The 18892-nt window shown below is 45.1% G+C and overlaps 1 protein-coding gene across 1 annotated transcript in view; it reads right to left on the reverse strand.

Moving 5' to 3' along the window:
* The window catches only part of PARP4 (poly(ADP-ribose) polymerase family member 4), a 62198-nt gene extending 44799 nt beyond the window's left edge, over positions 1–17399 (reverse strand). The window contains 6 exon segments of the mRNA XM_086760252.1: positions 88–201; positions 793–871; positions 2562–2685; positions 4006–4201; positions 6340–6472; positions 15726–17399. Of these exon segments, the coding sequence (XP_086616378.1) occupies positions 88–201; positions 793–871; positions 2562–2685; positions 4006–4201; positions 6340–6465 (639 nt within the window). The 5' untranslated portion in view covers positions 6466–6472; positions 15726–17399.
* Positions 17400–18892: the final 1493 nt, after the last annotated feature.

The following is an 18892-nucleotide window of genomic DNA, read 5'->3' on the forward strand; positions in this document are numbered from 1 at the left end:
GCAAATAAGAATGAAAAGCATCAGAAGCTCTCTAGAATGTTCAACGTGCATAAAGAAACACAGGTAACGTCAAAGAGTATTTCATACCTTTGTTCCATCTGATGCACTGAAGTGTGCATATAGTCAAAAGGGAAACTTGTAATGCTTTTGGCAACACTGTAATTCAATAACTACTAAGTCTTTGCTTTCCTTGGAGTTAACCTAAATGGAGAGATAAATAAAGCCCCCCAACCCTCAATTTATTGCTTAAGTATATTTCATTCACATGCTATTGCACCACGTACTTCCCCTTGCCCTACATATTTTTTCACCCCATTTAGTACCACACACTATGACTGGCTAAGAAAAGAAGTAGAATTATTCATTATTTGTATCATAGCAACAAGCAGAAGCTCCTCTCAGGGCTTCACTGTACTTATTACTGTACATGTCCATCATTTTTTTGTTTTGCAAGACTTTTAGTAAAAAAGTTTAAAATTTATATTCGATTTAACACATATCAGGCATGATAACACGTATCTTGTCAGAAGCAAACATATAATTCTGCTTCAACACTTTGGTGAGAACACTACAGTGATAATAGAAAAGTTTTATTTGGGTAGAATTAGGCTGCACTAAAAGACAGAGAGCATTAAAGTACTTTTCAATACTCCTCTTTGCATTGTAGTACATGATAACATAGAAGAATTACTGTTGATGTGTATAAAACTGTAAACCTTTTATTAATCTACTGATCCTCCTACATTCTCTCACAATAACTTTGTGAGACAAAGGCTCTCGCAAAAGGCTTACTTTTTCAAGGACACTGTATTTTGCAACTTCAAAATCCTGGGGGAAAAAAGGAGTATCTTGATCATTTTCACTGTAAAATCTGGAATGGAATGAGAGTAATTAAAATCACATATACCCAATAAATACCGCACTGTATTAGGCTGCAACATAATACTGAAGTAGTAACTAATATAAGATAAATGTATTTTTCAGCAGCAAAATAACAACAAAAAAGTTCTGAGAAATGAAATCCCACCAAGACAAGCTGCTGCACTAACAGGCCAGAATGACTAGTGTGAACCTGAAGACAAAGACAAGATTTCAATATTCATTCTTTAGAAAAACTATGGAAGCAACGCAATGAATGTGTTTTCATTGCCTGGTTACATGTTAATTTCTTAACAGCTTGGTCAGCAACCTGTGCTATGTGGGGCTAATGTGTAGAAGTGTACTTCTAGTTACAGTAGAAGTGTAACTTCTAGTACATTCCCACAGAGTACCTAAATACCTATCTGTTGTGGTTTAGCCCTAGTCACCACACAGTTTTTTGCTCACCTTCCCCCTCCCCAGTGAGAATGGGGGAGAGAATTGGGAAGAAAGGAAAACTCGTGGGTTGAGATGAAGACAGTTTACTAAAATAATGAAGGAAAACTACAATAATAACAAAATATAAGGATATTCATATATACAAAATGAACAATGTCCGAATGACCAATACATCCCATCCCAAGCAGCGATCACAGAAACAAAACCAAGCAGCAAGCAAAGGAGCAAAAGGGAGCCAGTAAGATAGAGAGAACGATGCTAGTGAGCAAGGGAGAGAGGGTTGGATGCCAGGAAGGCAGATACCACCCCTACCCTGGGCAACCCCCCACTTATATACTAAGCATGACGTTTATGGCATGGAACACTCTCTTTGGTTACTTTGGGTCAATTATTCTGTCTGCCTTTCTCCCAGCTTCCTGCATCCACACATTAGCGAGACTTGGAAAGCCGGATAGTGTCCTTGGTCTCATTAGCAACAACTCATATCATCAGGGTATTTAGCAACATTCTTCACACACAAAATCCAAAACACACCAGCTACTGAGAGGAAAACTAACTCCATCCCTGCCAAAACCAGGACACTACTCTATGACTGAATAGCAGTATCTAAAAGTGAAAGGTGCATTTTGTCAATAGATTTAAGAGTGTTGGAGCTGGTTTTGTTCATTTAACTCAATAATTAGAAACAATTATAACAATACTGCTTCGCTATCAAATAAGAGCAGTCTCAGGTATCTTGACTTTCAGCATCTCCAGGAGAAAGAGATGCTCAGCACTTCTGAAACCAATGAATCGGACTGGATTGCAAAAATCCGTGTGAACCAAGACAAGAAAAAAATTGTGATGATAAACAGATCTCCAATCAGAAAATCATAAAGCTTGAGCCATACCAATGCCTGCTGAGTTGACTGAAGCTTTGCATGTATTAGGGAGCTGGACTGTAGGTGTACACTGAGATGGAAAAATGTAAAATCAATTTCCACAGCCAGATACGAAGGTAAAAAATAAAAGAAAAAGAAGTCGCTATAAATTCATACAGAGAGAATACAGAAAATGAAGAAAGAATAATGCTATCTTCCATTAAATTACTAAGATAATGAAAATCAGCTCCAGAAGTCACTGAAACAGACTGGCAAGTGTGGAGAGGGGTGTTTGTTTGGTTGAGTTTTTTTCAATTGACAGAAATATCAACATAGATGTATCAAAAGAGATCTTCAATTTTACTTTATTTTATTTTACTTTACCTAGGAGTCCCCACTTTGGACTCAATTCTTCTCTCACTGTCTTCAGTAACAGTAAGGTTGGAATTGTTGTTTTCATTTTTCTCTGTGGCATTTTTATTTCCAGAAGATTATATGTTTTCCACATCTGCAATCAAAACATTTCTTTACTTGGTAAAATATCTTGTTTCTCTAATTTAACTCACGAACAGTTAATAAAAACAATAGTACTACTTAATATTCATACTTGTATTACGTGTTGAAACAAGGTAACAGCTTCTAAGGTCACATTTTATTTAGTCGCATAACTGGCAGGATATGGAGTGAAGTATTAAAGGCCAACTGCCCCAACTGTGTCACTGCTAAAATTAGAACCTCCCTGGGCTATTTATTCCCAGGTGTTTATTCCCTCCAGGCACTTCGCCATCCTGACTTCTGTGTCATGAATGCAGTTTTACTTTCAGCTTAAAACTATTTAGGACTGCTACTGAATGGATCTACCCAGCTTCAGCCATGCGTGCCTACGGCCTCTGCTGTCCAAAACCAGATTTGTCTAACAGACTCAATAACACAGCAAACGTACAAATGCAAGGGTCCTGATTCTCATTCTCATGTAGTTCTGAAAATTGTACTGATTCATGACATAAGAATGTTCATAAAATAAAATGTATTATGTCAAAAGTAATTACTTCAAAAAACACTTAAAGGAAAGACTAGCACTCAGCAAAATGCAAGAGAAGCAAAAGTAAAAGGAAATAAAAAGTGTAGTTACTAGGATAAAAAAAGAGAATTAAAACACTAATAACTTTCAGGATGATAATTTTTTGCTGACTGTACACATTAAATAGAATTATCTTCCTTATATTTCACGTTCTTTCGCTTGTCCCGCAGCATTAAAATAAACTTTTGTCTTTTTTCCTTCTACACAGAGTTATATCTGTTGCATCTGAACCATGTCATGTATTGGAATGCCTGAAGTTGTTCTGTTTTAATTATATTGCAATAAATATTTCTAGGCCATGTTAATCTGTTCTCTAGCTATCTTATTTTCTCGTCACTTTGACTTCAAAACCATAACACTTCCTCATATGAAGGAAATGAAAAGCCACTGCATTTTGTTGAAATTAACCAAAACTTCCAGGTTACTGCCATTTTTTTTTCTAGTGACGTCAAATAAAGACAGCCATTGGAGTAAATTTTTTGTTATTGTTAATATTTTATCCACATTTCCAAATTGAAGTCTTATTTGAAGTTTTATTAAAAGAAAATGAAAAAAAAATCAATAGAAAGACTCCACAGAATGGAACTAGTATTTATTTTCAAAAAAAAAATCTAATTTTAAAAATCAACTTTATTGCCAGTTTCCATGGTTGCTGATTTCTTAAAAGCTGATTCTAAATATTCATCTTCTAAAAGATTCCTTTCCAAAGTAACTGACAGATCAATAAACTATGTCAAATATACATACCCTGTCTGTTGGGCCTTTGGTCAGAAGTGTCATCTGGTGCTTTATTAACTTTAAATGCATCAACCTGTAAAAGCTTCCCCTTTTCAACAGACTTCCAAATGAAATCTGGACATAAAACAGGGAGCTGATACTTCTGAATATTTTTTAGATTACAACAGTTGAGGACATCAGCAGTATCCAGAAGAACGTGTGTACTCTGAAAGACAGGTTACAATGACAATTGCTATGCACATATTACTACAATATTAATCCAAATACTGTTTATTTGCAATTCATACTGGTACAATCCTAGAGTTCAAAGGAAATATTTAAAAACACACAACCTTTCTGGACCATATTTTAATGGAAATATCTGGTTTAGAAACATGATACCTCTGCCCTTCATCCACAGACAGCAGAGAGAGCAGGGCTCTTTCTGGTGACAGTTCACCTCAACTGAAATATGGGTATCTTCAGAGTGTGTCCACTTTTCTACAGTAACTATGAAGATATGAAGGTGATCAGGTGCCTAATGTTGTTCTGTAGAGCTTTTAGCAGCACAAAGGAGGTCCAATAAAGGGGCAAGTTTGGTTGTGGCCAACAGAGTACAAACCAAAAGCTATTTGTGGTAAGAATGTTAAAAAGAAAAGCTGGGCAGAATGCTAAATAACCATAATATGCTTTGGTAGCCTTATAAAGAATCGTACATTGATTTATGGAATCACATATATGCTGAAAGCTAAAACTTTCTGCATAGTTAGGACAAAATAAAAATATTTAGAGAAGTCAAATCAAATAAAACGGACTTGGGGGTGTTGGTTGATGAGAAGCTCAGCATAAGGCAATGTGCACTTGCAGTCCAGAGGGCCAACCACATCCTGGGCTGCATTAAAACAAGTGTGGGCAGCAGGTCCAGGGAGATGATTCTGCCCCTCTACTCCGCTCTCTTGAGACCCCACCTGGAGTACTGCATCCAGCTCTGGAGAACCCAACATAAGAAGGATGTGGACCAGTTGGAGAGGGTCCAGAGGAGGGCCACAAAGATGATAAGAGGGCTGGAGCACCTTTCCTATGAGAGCAGGCTGAGAGAGTTGGGGCTGTTCAGCCTGGAGAAGAGAAGGCTCTGAGGAGAACTTATTGCAGCCTTCCAGTACCTAAAAGGGGGCCTACAAGAAAGCTGGAGAGGGACTTCTGACAAGGGCATGTAGTGATAGGACAAGGGGTAATGTGAATACTTATATTGTTAAGGCATTCCTTGTGCATTCCTTGGCACACTTCTAGCTTCTGCCAGTTGACTGGTTGACCAGTTTCAAGGCATGGTTTGGGAGACAGAACATCACCATGACCGCTCCAATTAGGCGGTCTGGATATGAACACTTAGTGCTGAGGACCAAGAGAGTTCACTAGTGTAGGCGTGTGCCAAGCCATGCCAGCTGGCCACAGTCTCTGCGAGCATTCCTAGGCAGGTAATATACCAGTACAGATGCAGCTCACTGATATAATTGCTGTCCATGTCATGCAAACAGGATCCTTGATTTATCCCTGCTGAATGTTCAATATATATTCAAAATAAAAAATTGTATTTAAATAAAAAACTGCAGTATCACAGACTTTGAACTCTACAACCATCTTTTCCTCTTTCTAATCAAATACCTGTATTAACCATAACAATCCAATTCAGTGATGCACCTCCTTATTCAGAGTTTCCCCTCTCTGACAATGAGAGAAGAAAAACAGCACAACAATTTTATCGAGGAAAAAAACCTCCCCAATCATTTTGTGGAGGGAGAATATTGTGCTTAATTTTTTATGTGACTTTTTAGTACTACAGAACCAGGTGCATTAAAAATGTAAACGGAATATTTTAATTTAAATATTGAACAGAGGCTCCGGGGAGACCTTATAGTGGTCTTCCAGTACCTCAAGGGGTCCTACAGGAAAGATGGGGAGAGACTCTTCAGTAGGGCCTATTGTGACAGGACGAGGGGTAATGGTTTTAAAATAGAGGGAGGTGGATTTAGATTCGATATTAGGAAGAAATTTTTTACAATGAGGGTTGTAGAGCACTGGAACAGGTTGCCCAGAGAGGTGGTGGAAGACCCATCCCTCGAAACGTTCAAGGCCAGGCTGGATGAAGCTCTGAGCAACCTGATCTGGTTGGGGATGTCCGTGTTCCTTGCAGGGGGGTTGGACTAGATGACCTTTAAAGGCCCCTTCCAATCCTAACCATTCTATGATTCTATAATCTCTGTGGTTCTTATTTCTCTACATGAGATTAACAAGGTTAATACTCTACAACACTTGCAGGACTTGATATTTTCCTACTGGGATCTCACAAATAAATCTGGAACTTACCTTCTGATTAAGCACAAAATTAACTACTCCACCATTTTCTTTTATGCACGCTTTCAACTTGCTCTTCTCTTTAACCGGTAAATACTTAACTTTAATAAAGAACACACAGTCTGCAAAGATTGCCATTGCACTCCTGTTAAAAGAGAAAATAATACTTTTCTTTTTTTTCGGCTGAGAAAACTTTCATCCCCTAAGCAGCTTCTCACCAAATATATTCTTTGCAACTCTAACAAGTTCCAAAACAAATCCCATTTCATTAGCATGGCAATCAAATCCACCCAGAACATCTATTAATCAGTTTTATTATTATTACTTTTAATTATGTGGAAAATTTATTGTGACCTACATTATCAGTAAAGTCGTGGCTTGAACTAAGAGCCAAACTCTTGTCTTGATCTGTTTCTGCCAATACCCACTGTTAGTAATGTGGCATTATCGTAATTTAGACTGGAACAACTTCTGTTTTAGTTCCCCTTTCACACAGTACCATTATAAAATAACCCTCTTTTTCAAGAATGTAGGCTGCTTTTCATGTTTTTACTCATAGATCTATAATCTGAAAATATATTAAAAAAAAATCCCACAACATTTTAAAAGAACTTCGGAAAACTGACTGTTGTAGTTTAGCCCTGCTCAGGACCAAGCTATGCAGCCTCTCACTCACTCTCCTCACCCTCTGTGGGAATGGGGGAGAGATAATATAACAAAAAGCTCAAGGTTTGAGGTAAGGACATGGAGAGATCACTTAAGTTACCATTACAAGCAAAACAGACTCGATTTGGGGAAAACTACCTCAACTCATTATTAATAAAACCAAAGCAGTATAACAAGGAAGAGAACAAAAACAACTTCCCCTCACCCTCGCCCTCTTCCAGGGCTTGACTTCATTTGAAATTATCTCTACCTCCTTCCCCCTGGAAGTGGCACAGTGAGGAACAGGGAATGGGGGTTATGGTCAGTTCATCACATATTGCTTTATGACACTTCTTCCTACACTGGAGAAGAACTCCTCACGTTCCTCCCCTGCTGCACCACAGGGTCCCTCCCAGGGGCTACAGTCCTTCACGAACTGCTCCAGCATGGGTCATTTTTCCACAGAGTGCAGTCCCTCCAGAACAGCCTCAGTGGGCCCTCCATGGCCAACAGCCTCCTTCAGGCATCCGCCTGCCCCAGTGTGGGGTCCTCCACAGGCTGCAAGTGGATCTCTGCTCCTCCGTGCACTGCCATGGGCTGCAGGGGGACAGCCTGCCTCACCATGGGCTGCAGGGGAATCTTGGCCAGGAGCAGCATTACTGCTCCCCCTCCTTCTCCACTGACCTTGGCGTTTGCAGACGTTCCTGCAAGGCCCACAAGGCTCGTGCCTCCCCCTCTCTGCCTCCACTTTGGCTTCTTTGCTCCTATTTTTTTTTTCATTGTTTTCCCCTTCTTAAATACATTATCACAGAGGCATTATCACTGTTGTCAATTGGCTTGGCCCTGGCCAGCAGCAGGTCTGCCCTAGACCTGGCCAAGTCCACTGGACAAAGGGGAACCTTCGAGCAGCTTCTTGCAGAAGCTGCCACATTAGCTGCCCCTCCTACACAAAACCAGCACACTGATCCAGATTAAACCCAAACCAACAAAACCCTCAAAACCAAGAGGCTAGTTTAATCCAGATCTGTCTTCCGATTGAAATCACCCTCAGGCCTACAACAAAGATTTACAAGAAGGAGTACTGTAGGAGTGGAGAGGCAGGGGAGAGATGGAACTAGGGGGATTGCTTCTTTTCTCAGCAGCATTAACCTAAATTGCCTGTAGAACAACTTGAATGAAAATTGGCTGTATGTCATTTATCACAAAGTATCCTAAGATATGAGAGGCTGGGAAAGTTTTATTTAAACAGGAGTAGAATTTAAGACAAAATATAACAGCAGCATCTGGTTTAAGTGATTAAAATGCATCATCAATGTATATTTATTTTCCTGGATGCCCATGAGTGTAAAGATACTTTAAAAACAGATGAGAATTATAAATATAGTGTAAATGAGAACACTATATAGGACACTGAGCTCTTTATACAGCATGTTTGTTCTTCAGCACACCACAGGCTTTCTAGGGTTTCAGAGCCCTTCCTTGCTAAATGAGCATTAAGTGCGAGCTAGAGGGCCTTATGACCGGCTGGGTTCAGACAGAAGCCAAAACCAATGCCCCCGCCAAGCTTATTTGAAGCACAGTGCCCAGTTTGGTTTGATGGTTTTTTCTCTGAAAGTTTTTTCAGATGGTGCACCTCAAAACCACTTCAAGAACTTAATCAACACAAGGCAGCTCTTCACAACCAGAAGATTTGGCTTAAAATTGCATGGCTGTTCCAAGCCAAACTGCTAACGCAGACACACTGCTAACGCTATAGTAACGAGCACAAAGAGAACATATGCTTGTAAACCAAAATATGCAGGTCATAAATTCTTTTAACCAGTTATGCTTTGGATCCCAGTACACCATGTCCATATCTCATCCATAGGGTCAGTATCAGTATCACTGGTAAAGACTTTGTTTTTACTCTGTTTGTATTTCTGGAAAAGCTACTTGATGATGTAAATTTTCCACAGTGACTTAAAGCCAAATAATTTTATTTGTGAGATAACTGGACAAAACTGACACTCTAGAATACTTGACCTCTCCAAATCCTGGACTCACAGGATGAGGCAGAACAAATAAGAGATTGCTTGTTCGAAAGTAAAGATAATGTGAAAGGAAAGCAGTTCTTGGGTTAGCCCAAGACATCTGATATTAACTGCCCTCTATCTTGGGGAGGACATTTGTAGCAAAAATGACCTTTCTCCAACTTAATGAGAGCATCCACATAGACTGCAAATTCTGATTAAGCTTCTATCCTCCTACTCCTATAAATAAAAACCACCTACATTAAAGACTGCAAAAAGGAAAGCAGATGGTGTTTGAACTACTTGCGTTCATTTACCACTTCACATTTTCCTGCACTATGTATGTGCAAATGAGGAAACATTTATTAGAACAGTTTCTTTACTAGTTTCTTAGGACTAAAGCCAAAGAATTTAATTACCCAGTAGGTTCTTCTAGCTTAAAAATGAGTATTGGTCAAATTGCATCAAATTCTTACATCAACCCTGGAGAAAGGGTAGTGTGGAGAGAGATAGTAACGATGTTTAAGACCAAATGTTTAAATGGCACTGACAACAGCACTCACAATCTAAGATTATTGTTTGATTAATTTATCAAGCACTCAAGTCTAGAGCAGATTATTAGAATAAGGTTTCAGATTTAAAACCCCCCCCAAACCAAAACACACTAGCCTGAGACAGTTTTGAGGTGGAATTTAGAGTATGTTACCTATACTACATTTAATGAATATGTGTGTATTCCTACTCTGTAGCCTATTTGATTTTCAATGTATGCAAGTGAAGTTGTTCTTTGGTGCAACAAAAAAGGAATCAGATGGCCAGCTACTGTGGAATAACTTAAATTATGAGCTAAAAAATAAGTAGTAAGTCAAGGAGAGAGAGCATAATTCATTTGAATTTGGGGTTTCATAAAAATCTGGAAAATCAACAGTATCAGACATGACTTTATACATGTGTGTATACTTTTATCTCAGAAAGGTGATCTATAGGAAGGGCCCAAATCACACACCTGACAGAACTGGCAACTCTGTAATGGTAATACATACATTTACATCAGGCAGATAGCAGATCAAAGGGCACACGAGGTCATTATATATCTATATTTTGTGGCTTGTTTTTGTTTCTTATGGAATTAGCAGTGCTTTTGGCATAAAAGTATTTTCTGCTCACACAAAAAATCAACTCTCCATATTTTAACTAAGAAGTTTTCACAAGATGCTATGTTATCTGAGGTGACAAAAATCTTTTATAATTGTCGTGGTTTTGTTAGTGAGGGGGGGCCTAAGGTGGTAGCTTCTGTAGAAAACTGTTAGAAGTCGCTCCCCTTTGTTCAGTGGACTCGGCCGGGCCTAGGGCAGACCTGCTGCTGGCCAAGGCCGAGCCGATTGGTAGCAGAATGTTCCGTGATAACGCCTCCGCGATAACGTATTTAAGAAGGGGAAAACAGAAAAAAAAAAAAAAGAGAGAAGAGAAGATGTGAAGAAGCTGAGTGGGGGCAGAGGCGCAGAGGGGGAGGCACAGGCCTCATGGGCCTTGCAGGCCTCACCCTCTGGCCTCTCGCCAGGCAGCCGACTGGGCCTGACTCGGCCCGGCCCAGCTGCAAAAAGTGGAAAGGAGATGAGAAGTGAAGTGAATAAGATGTAAAAGAGATCCTGAGAGACATCTACCAGCCTGTTGTGAGGAACGGCTGCAGACGCCAAGGTCAGTGAAGAAGGAGGGGGAGGAGTAATGCGGCTCCTGGCCAAGATTCCCCTGCAGCCTGTGGTGACGACCATGGTGGAGCAGGTTGTCCCCCTGCAGCCCATGGAGGTCCACAGAGGAGAAGAGATCCACCTGCAGCCCGTGAAGGACCCCACACCGGGGGACGTGGATGCCTGAAGGAGGCTGTGGCCCGTGGAGGGCCCGCTGGGGCAGCTCTTCTGGAGAAACTGCACCCCATGGAAGAGATGACCCATGCCGGAGCAGTTTCACGAAGGACTGTGGCGTATGGGTGGGACCCCACAACGGAGCAGGGGAGGAACGCGAGGAGTTCTTCCCCCAACCATGAAGCAGCGGCGTGAAACAACGTGTGATGAACTGACCACAACCCCCATTCCCTCTTCCCCCCTTGTGCCGCTCGGGAGGGGAAGGTAGTAGAGATAATGTTAAGCTCAGGAAGAGGGAGGGGTGGGGGGAGGTTATCTTGTTCTCTGTCTCATTATCCTGCTGTTTGTAATAATAAATGAATAGTTTTCCCCAAGTCGAGTCTGTTTTGCCCATGACGGTAACTTTAAGGATTTCTCCCTGTCCTTATCTCAAACCTTGAGCCGTTTTTCCTTATATTTTCTCTCCCTGTTCTCTCGGAGGGTGAGGGGAGTGAGAGAGAGACTGAGTAGTCTGGTCCGATCGGGGCTGAACTACGACAATAACGTACCCTTGTTCTAACTTGGCTCTGTTGGAAACTGTACCTTCCAGAAACCCTAATTTGTGATATAAAGTAATATTTTAAGCTGCTTTTATCAATTTTACTTTGAATCCTGTCACAAACAAGATAGATTAATTTGAGGCATATATAAGGGCAAAGGCTTCCTTTAATAATCATAGAATAGATCTGGGCACTGCCTCCCTCTTCACTAGAGCTCTGTGTACACTGGTTTTCTCAATATTTTCTCTAAAGCTGATTCTGTCGGATACTGCTGAAGTATCACTAGAAGTTGTTTCCTCAGGAAATAATGAGCTGTTCTTGCACAGCTAAAACAAAAAGTTTATTAGAAGGCAATAAAATACATACAACCTATTGAAAGCACCAGCCCTGCCTACACATCCACATCTCATCTGGAAAACACCAGAAGCAACTGAAATTGGTAACTACACGTGATGCAAAACTCCATAGAAGTATTTTATATTACATTCGCTCATGAAAATCAAGGTGCTAAGAGCTGAGGAAGAAAAATTATTACGAGAACTGATCTGTTTATAAACCACAGATCAGCGAGTAAGCAGAAAGGAATGCATAAACTTGAAGGATTCATTTCTTCCAAGTCTGTCTGCGAAGACAACTTCCCCTTCCCTGTTTCCAGCAGTAGAGGTAACAAATGTTACCTCGGGGGAGGCACTGGAGCCGTGCAAGGTAGCCTGACCGGCTCGCGTGATAACTAGCACTACCAAGAAAAAGAGATGCGTGGTAGTAGTGTGTGACTCCCTCCTGAGAGGTATGGAGGCACCCATCTGCCGCCCCGATGCGCTCTCGGGAGGTATGCTGTCTCCCGGGGGCTCGTATCAGGGATGTCACCGAGAGACTACCTAGCCTCATACGGCCCACAGACTATTATCCACTGCTGGTGTTTCATGTGGGGGCCAGCGACACAGCTAGCAGCAGTCTGAGAAACATCAAAAGGGATTTCAGGGCTCTGGGTTCAACAGTCAAAGACTCTGGGGCGCAGGTGGTATTCTCATCAATCCTCCCAGTTGAAGGGCAGGGACCTGAAAGGGCCAGACATATCTGGCAGGAGTTGTGGCTCAGGGAGTGGTGGTACAGCCAGGGCTTTGGGCATCTAGACCATGGGGTGTGCTTTGAGAAGCCCGGGCTGCTAGGGGCGGATGGCATGCACCTAACTGAGAAGGGGAAGAGTGTGCTTGGACAAAGGCTTGCCAGACTCGTCCGGAGGGCTTTAAACTGGTGTTGCTGGGGGAGGGGGAGCACAGTTCAGCCCACTGCTGTCAGCATGGTGCCACTGCCAGCACCAAGGGTCCAGAAGCTGAGGAAGGATCGCAGGTACGTGCAAATGAACCTAAACTGCGGTCCAACAGAACCCCTGTCGCTCCAGGCAGCAAGTTGGCTTTGTCGGGGACCAGCTGAAGTGTCTCTATACCAATGCATGCAGCATGGGGAATAAACAGGAAGAGCTGGAGATACGTGCACACGAGCGGGGCTACGACCTTGTTGGCATCACGGAGACGTGGTGGGATGACCCGTACGACTGGAGCATCAACATGGAGGGGTATAGGCTTTTTACAAAGGACAGGAAGGGGAGACGAGGAGGGGGTGTCGCTCTCTACATCAGCAACTGGCTGGAGTGTGTGGAGCTCCGCCTGGGGATGGAGGAGGAGCTGACAGAGAGCTTATGTGTCAAGATTAGAGGACGGGGACAGACAGGGGACATTACGGTGGGGGTCTGTTACAGGCCGCCTGGCCAGGAGGACAGAGCAGATGAGGCGCTCTATAGCCAGATAGGAGCAGCCTCATGGTCACAAGCCCTGGTCCTCATGGGGGACTTCAACCACCCTGACATCTGTTGGAGAGACAACACGGCAGGGCACAGGCAGCCCAGGAGGTTCCTGGAATGCGTGGATGACAACTTCCTCCTGCAGGTGATAGAGGAGCCGACAAGGAGGGGTGCCATGCTCGACCTTGTGCTCACCAACAGGGAGGGGCTGGTGGGGGATGTGAAACTGAAGGACAGCCTTGGCTGCAGCGACCACGACACAGTGGAGTTCAAGATCCACGGGGCAGCGAGGAAACTACACGGCAAGCTCTCAGCCCTAGATTTCAAGAAGGCGGACTTCGGCCTCCTCAGGGACCTGATGGGCAAAGTGCCATGGGAGGCGGCCCTGGAGGGAAGAGGGGCCCAGGAAAGTTGGTCCATATTCAAGGAGCACCTCCTCCAAGCTCAGCAGAGGTGCATCCCAATGAAGAAAAAGTCAGGCAAAAAGGCCGGGAGGCCGGCGTGGATGAGCAAGGAGCTCCTGGACCAACTGAAAGTGAAGAGGAAAGCCTATAGAGGGTGGAAGCGGAGACAGGTAGCCTGGGAGGACTACAAAGAGGCTGTGCAAGCGGTCAGGGATCACGTGAGGAAGGCTAAAGCCCTGACGGAACTGAATCTGGCCAGGGATATAAAAAGCAACAAGAAAAGCTTCCATAGGTATATAGGGGACAAAAGAAAGTCCAAGGAGAATGTAGGCCCCCTCCGGAAGGAAACCAGTGTCCTGGTTACAAGGGACATGGAGAAGGCTGAGGTACTCAATGACTTTTTTGCCTCAGTCTTCACCGATAAGGGCTCTTGTCCCACCACCCAAGCTGTAGAAGACGCAAGCAGGGACTACGAGGATGAAGAACCGCCCACTGTACTCGAAGAGCAGGTTCGGGAACATCTGAGGAACTTGAAGATGCACAAGTCCATGGGACCTGATGAGATCCATTCACGGGTCCTGAGGGAACTGGCAGATGAAGTTGCCAAGCCACTGGCCATTGTATTTGAGAAGTCGTGGTGGTCTGGTGAGGTCCCCGATGACTGGAACATAATCCCAATTTTTAAAAAGGGGAACAAGGACGACCTGGGCAGCTACAGGCCGGTCAGCCTCACCTCTGTGCCTGGCAAGGTCATGAAGCAGATTCTCCTGGAAACCATGCTAAGGCACATGGAGAGCAAGGAGGTGGTTGGTGACAGCCAACATGGCTTCACCAAGGGCAGATTGTGCCTGACGAATTTGGTGGCCTTCTGTGATGGGGTGACAGCATTGGTGGACAAGGGACGAGCAACTGACATCATCTACCTGGACTTGTGCAAAGCTTTTGACACTGTCCCGCACAACATCCTTCTCTCTAAACTAGAGAGGCATGGCTTTGATGGACAGACCACTCGGTGGATAAGCAGTTGGCTGGATGGCCGCACTCAGAGAGTGGTGGTCAACGGCTCGATGTCCAAGTAGAGACCTGTCACAAGTGGCGTCCGTCAGGAGTCTGTGTTGGGCCCAGCCCTGTCCAACATCTTTGTCGGTGATATGGACAGTGGGATAGAGTGCACCCTCAGCAAGTTCGCTGATGACACCAAGCTGTGTGGTGCCGTCGACACGCTGGAAAGGAGGGATGCCATCCAGAGGGACCTGGACAGGCTGGAGAGGTGGGCCTGTGCCAACCTCATGAAGTTCAACCAGGCCAAGTGCAAGGTCCTGCATGTGGGTCGTGGCAATCCCAGGCACAAATACAGGCTGGGCGGGGAATGGGTTGAGAGCAGCCCTGAGGAGAAGGACTTGGGAATGCTGGTGGATGAGAAGCTCAACATGAGCCAGCAATGCGCTCTTGTGGCCCAGAAGGCCAACAGCATCCTGGGCTGCATCAAGAGGAGTGTGGCCAGCAGGTCGAGGGAGGTGATTCTCCCCCTCTACTCTGCCTTGGTGAGACCCCACCTGGAGTACTGTGTCCAGTTCTGGAGCCCCCAACATAAGAAGGACATGGACCAGTTGGAGAGAGTCCAGAGGAGGGCAACGAAGATGATCAGAGGGGCTGGAGCACCTTTCCTATGAGGACAGGCTGAGAGAGTTGGGGCTGTTCAGCCTGCAGAAGAGGAGGCTCCGGGGAGATCTGATAGCGGTCTTCCAGTACCTCAACGGGGCCTGCAAGAAAGGTGGGGAGAGGCTGTTCAGTAGGGCCTGTTGCGATAGGATGAGGGGTAATGATTTTAAACTAGAGGGGGGTAGATTTAGATTGGATATTAGGAAAAAATTTTTTACAATGCGAGTTGTAGAACACTGGAACAGGTTGCCCAGAGAGGTGGTGGATGTCCTATCCCTGGAAACGTTCAAGGCCGGGTTGGATGGGGCTCTGAGCAACCTGATCTAATCGGGGATGTCCTTGTTCCTTGCAGGGAGGTTGGACTAGATGACCTTTGAAGGTCTCTTCCAACTCTAACCATTCTATGATTCTATGAAATGACCCCTGATCCCACTCCTCTCTTTAGATTTTGAGGGAGCCAAATCATTTACACTCACCTGCTCTGGCAGCTGCCCTCCCTGAGGGATCTTCCTGCTTCCCCAACAGTTTAAGGTACAACTGGAGAGCCTGGTTGTAAGCAGGAGGGGCTAGGACACACTCATACCTCCCTGTAAAGCGCCCAAAGGCACAGCAACCTGGTCAAATAAACAACCAAGCAAAGTGCAGTCTACTGCACAAAAAGGGGCAGTAACCCTCACTGCACTTGTAAGGAGGAGGAAATTGTCACTGTTAAAGCACAAGTGAACTCTGGAATACCTGACAGAGAGCAGGAGACTGAGTTAAAACCTGTTCAAAGTCTGTTCCCAGCAGCTTTTATCTCCCTTGAGTGAAGATTTTGTTCCCTTTCATTGTTGATGAATGCTACCTCTTCTTCTATTTCCCTAGAGAACCAAAATTCTCAAGGAATTTTGGCAGTATTTGGCTTTATTCTTTTTGAATGGCAAAATTTTCAGAATTCAAAATCAGAATAGAGAACTATTGTATTTAATTGGTGTGTTGAGAATGAATTAACTGCTGATAAATACTTTTATAACTGGAATACTATGTTGTTGCAGCACCGTATAAGGACATTACATAAAGTGGAACTGCTGACAATTACCACTGATTTAATTCTTACAATTTTAATTTACGTTGGTAAGGCCCCAATAGCCTCAAAAAGATTTCACAAAAGCACATGAGCTTGTTCCTCATGATCAAACCACAAATTCAACACTATTGATAGCAATGGGTTATATTTTTAGCACAGAGAGGGAGCCAAAAATAAATTTTTGTTGTCCAACAATAGACCATGAAAAATCTGGAGTGCTGTAAGGCCTTCAGTGTGCAGGTAAACGGAAAACAAACCTCTGCTGTATTTTCCTACTGAAGGTGTCAAAGGGACTGAATGCGATGCTGTGCTTTGAAAAAGCACGAGTGCAAATCCTTGTATATGCTAGCCGAGTAACTTATCTCTGTTAATCACGTAGACAACACATTCACAACTGGCAAAACCAAAGTGCAGGAAAGACAACGGGAGGTTCAGCAGAAAGAGCCCTGCGGAACAGCGGAAAGCCAGGCCAGCGGCAGCAGCAGACACTGACAGGGCCGCCCTGGGTTCGTACAACAGAGCTCGGCTTTGTGCCTGCCCACAACAGCCGCAAAAAGAGGTCACAGCCACGCGTTTTCGGAGCGTGATGCTCTGCCACTCACTGGAGTTCAGAGAAAAACACCAATTTCTCTCAGTAAGAGGTGCCCGAAGCACAAAATGTCAGAACGGCAGGGGATGCCTTCTGCCCGTTCATTTTCTCGTTATGCCCTGACCGCAGCTATTTAAAGATTAAAAGCCTGCAAGGAGCCGCGATAAAAGCACACTAAGAGTGCCGAGCCGCACCCCTGCAGCGAACCCCGCGCCCCGAAAGGCCCGCGGACGGCACAGCTCACTGCACGGGAATCTCCTCACGCACCGCGCCGGGGCGGCCGCCGGGGATGGCTGCGCGGACACGGCCTTCCGCCTTCTGCCGGAGCGGCGGCACCGCCCGGGGAGAAACCCCGGCTCCCGAAGGCGATGTGGGGAGGACCCGGGAGCCACCTCCACCTGCGGGCCGCCCTCAGGAGCGGGATCCCCGCCGCCTCTTCCCGCCCCCGAGACAGAGGCGACCGCGGGCACAACGCTTCGCTGTTCCCTGTTGCTGCCCGTCAACGGCCCTTTCGCCGATGAGGCTCTTAGGAGCTGTAGTTCGAGGGCCGAAGCACCGCCGCTCAGGAGGGCGGGAAAAGCTGTGGCTTGGGACTACAACTCCCAGCATGCCCGGCGCCGGGGCGGTGCCCAGCCAGTGGCGCCGGGAGGCTGCGCGATGGCGGCAGGTTTGTAATAGAAGGAGGGAGGTGGCGGACAGAGCGGTGCCTTCCTGTGGCAGCGGCCTGGGGAACGGCGACTCTGCTGTCGTCTCGGTACTCGCAAGGGTCCGCGGGTCAGAGCTGTCGCGGTGCAAGTGCGTCGGGGCCGAGGGAGCGGCGGGCGCTGGCGGCGCGACTGGGGTGTCCGTGTCCGTGTCCGTGTCCGTGTCCGTGTCCGTGTCCGTGTCCGTGTCCGTGTCCGTGTCCGGCCCCTCGGCAGGGCTGCGGAGCGTGGCTGCGCTCGTCTCCCCGCCGGCGGCCTCTCGGGGGGATCCCTTCGTCCGTCCTCGCCCTCCCGGACGGGTCAGCTTCTGCCCTGCCAGCTCTTTGGGCTGGCGCGAAGGTGCTGCTGCCCTCAGAGCTGAGGGGAAGCTTTGGCCTGACAGGCTGCCTCGAAGGGGTCTCCAAAAGGTGTCGGGGAAAATAGCGTGTGAATGTGCCTATGCGGGAATCTGGACCTTGCTGGGAAACTTCCAGTGGTGTCTCAAGACATAAGGCAGTTGAAAAACATTTTTCTAAGGGAATTCTTTGGTTTCTCCTAGTCACAGTTTCAAAGTGTGAGCCCCTTTTACAGTGGGGAAAACTATGTAAGAGCTGGCATGAACGGATCTCTTGGGAACGAGGAAGCTTTGAAGTTATTTCCTGGTCAGCAGGACTGTTGAGCCTGGGCCGCTGTGATTGTCTGTCCTTTGTCTGCTGGACCTTTCTCTCCCTGTATTCCCTGTGACGCAGAGAGTTCAGTGCCCTGGGACTGGTTTGGGGGAGCGGGGCTGAGCAGTCAGCACCCTGCTGCCACATCGTCATCTGCAGTGGTTCCATCTCTTCTTCTTCCTAAGTAAGGAAATCGCTTTGGGTCTCCTACCTACCTGAATTCATTCACGTTTTATGACACTTGTTAATATGTAGGTCCTGTAAGAGGAGTCTCTCTTTCAGGTCCTCAAATAACCTCGCTTCTTTTACTGCAGACACTTAAAAAAAATTCTGAATCCCTCCCTGTACTATTGAAGAAAATGTTATACACAGCTTTATAGTAGCTGTGATAATGTTAACTGCACTCAAATAAATAGTAAGATTAAAAGTTGGATTATGTTGACTTCCTGCAGAGAAAGTATTTGTTACTGGTTGTCCAAATTGTTTCTGTAGCCCAGGGAAAAGTAGATTGTGACTTATTTTTAAGAATACACTAGATTGGTTATAAGAGATAACAGATTTCCAGTAAAAGAAAGTTATCGTAGATTTCTTATTTTGTTTATCTGCTTAATTTTTAGGTGCTAAAAGTAGGTAATGG

The sequence above is a fragment of the Chlamydotis macqueenii genome, chromosome 1 (genome assembly GCF_036417535.1).
Source record: "Chlamydotis macqueenii isolate bChlMac1 chromosome 1, bChlMac1.mat, whole genome shotgun sequence".
NCBI classification, from domain to species: domain Eukaryota; kingdom Metazoa; phylum Chordata; class Aves; order Otidiformes; family Otididae; genus Chlamydotis; species Chlamydotis macqueenii.